The sequence below is a fragment of the Geospiza fortis genome, unplaced genomic scaffold, assembly GCF_000277835.1.
Source record: "Geospiza fortis unplaced genomic scaffold, GeoFor_1.0 scaffold261, whole genome shotgun sequence".
Taxonomy (NCBI): Eukaryota; Metazoa; Chordata; class Aves; order Passeriformes; family Thraupidae; genus Geospiza; species Geospiza fortis.
The window spans coordinates 290,713-291,923 of record NW_005054578.1 but is presented as its reverse complement, the minus strand read 5'-3'; the positions used below and the strand labels follow the sequence as shown (position 1 = coordinate 291,923).

At 63.9% G+C, this 1,211-nt stretch overlaps 1 protein-coding gene across 1 annotated transcript in view; it reads right to left on the bottom strand.

The window, feature by feature from the left end:
* The window catches only part of LOC102032806 (protein phosphatase 1 regulatory subunit 27), a 4,200-nt gene that overhangs the window by 2,513 nt on the left and 476 nt on the right, over positions 1–1,211 (bottom strand). The window contains exon 2 of the mRNA XM_031064282.1: positions 38–188. Coding sequence (XP_030920142.1) covers positions 38–188 — 151 coding nt within the window. The remainder of the gene's footprint in view (positions 1–37; positions 189–1,211) is intronic.

Genomic DNA, 1,211 nt, shown 5'->3' with positions numbered 1-1,211 from the left:
GCAGCCCCGCGGTGCCGCCAGGCCCCCAGGGCCGTACCTGGCGATGTCGGCGTAGCCGTCGCTGCAGGCCATGTGCAGGGGCGTCCAGCCGTTCTCGTCCCTCTGGTGGATGTCAGCCCCGTACTTCACCAGGAGCTTGACGCAGTCCAGGTTTCCCGTCAGCACGGCTGCGTGCAGCGCTGCCATGCCTGCAAGGACAGCGGGGTTAGCCCTGCCCGGGAAGGGGTCGCTCGCCGCGCTGCATTCACAGCTCAGGAAAGGGGTGCAGGCACTCTCTGCTCAGGGAGAGGACGGTGGGGAAAGAAACACAGGCTGAGAAAGCCAGAGGAGCTGCTGTGGGTTCCTGCTGCCCTTCTGCAGCATGAATACCCTGTCTGGGAGGGTGCAGCACCCACTGCCCCAGCTGGGCAGGACAGAGGAGGGAAGGGGAACTGCCCCTTAGAGCAGCTGCTCCGAGTCCTGGACAGGACTCACACGGAGACACAGAAGAGTCTCTGGCGTCGTGCTCTGCCTGAGTTTCAGAAGCCCATCTCTAACGAAGAATCAGTATGGGCAGAAAGAAGCCCGGGGTCATTTGAGCCTCTGTCTACATGGCCTTGTGAGAGCAGAAGGCCATGTAAGCACAAGAAAAGGACAGATCCGGACTCTGCATCAGCCTGTACAGATCAGGCATTCCTTGAACAGTTTCTGGTGAGGCTGTGCACACAGAACACGGAGCCTTCCCCGAGCCCCCAGAGTCAGACATACAAGAGGGAGCCGTGCCTGTGAGAAACAGGCAGAGCCAGGAACACGCAGATCCCCCAGTCAGGGGAAAAGGCAGGAGCCCCGGGGTGCTGCCCAGAGCCCACAGCCTGTGCTTGCTGCCATCCTTTGGGGTCCCACCACGCTGTGGGGGCTCGATGGTGCCTTAAGGGACCAGGGGCCAGGCTCCCCCTTTCTGCTGACTCTGCTGGTGAGGGGAGATGCTGTGGCCACCCTGGGGCTCTGGGGCCCTGCTGGGCACTGCTCCTTGCTGAGGGGCCTGGCTTGCTCCAGTCCTGCTGAGGGTGGGCCCACAGCCCAGCCCCGCTGTCCCTCATGGCCCAGCTCTGGTGTCCCTCATGGCCCTGCTGTCCCTCACGGCCCCACTGTCCCTCACGGCCCAGCCCCACTGTCCCTCACAGCCCCGCTGTCCCTCATGGCCCTGCTGTCCCTCACGGCCCAGCCCCGCT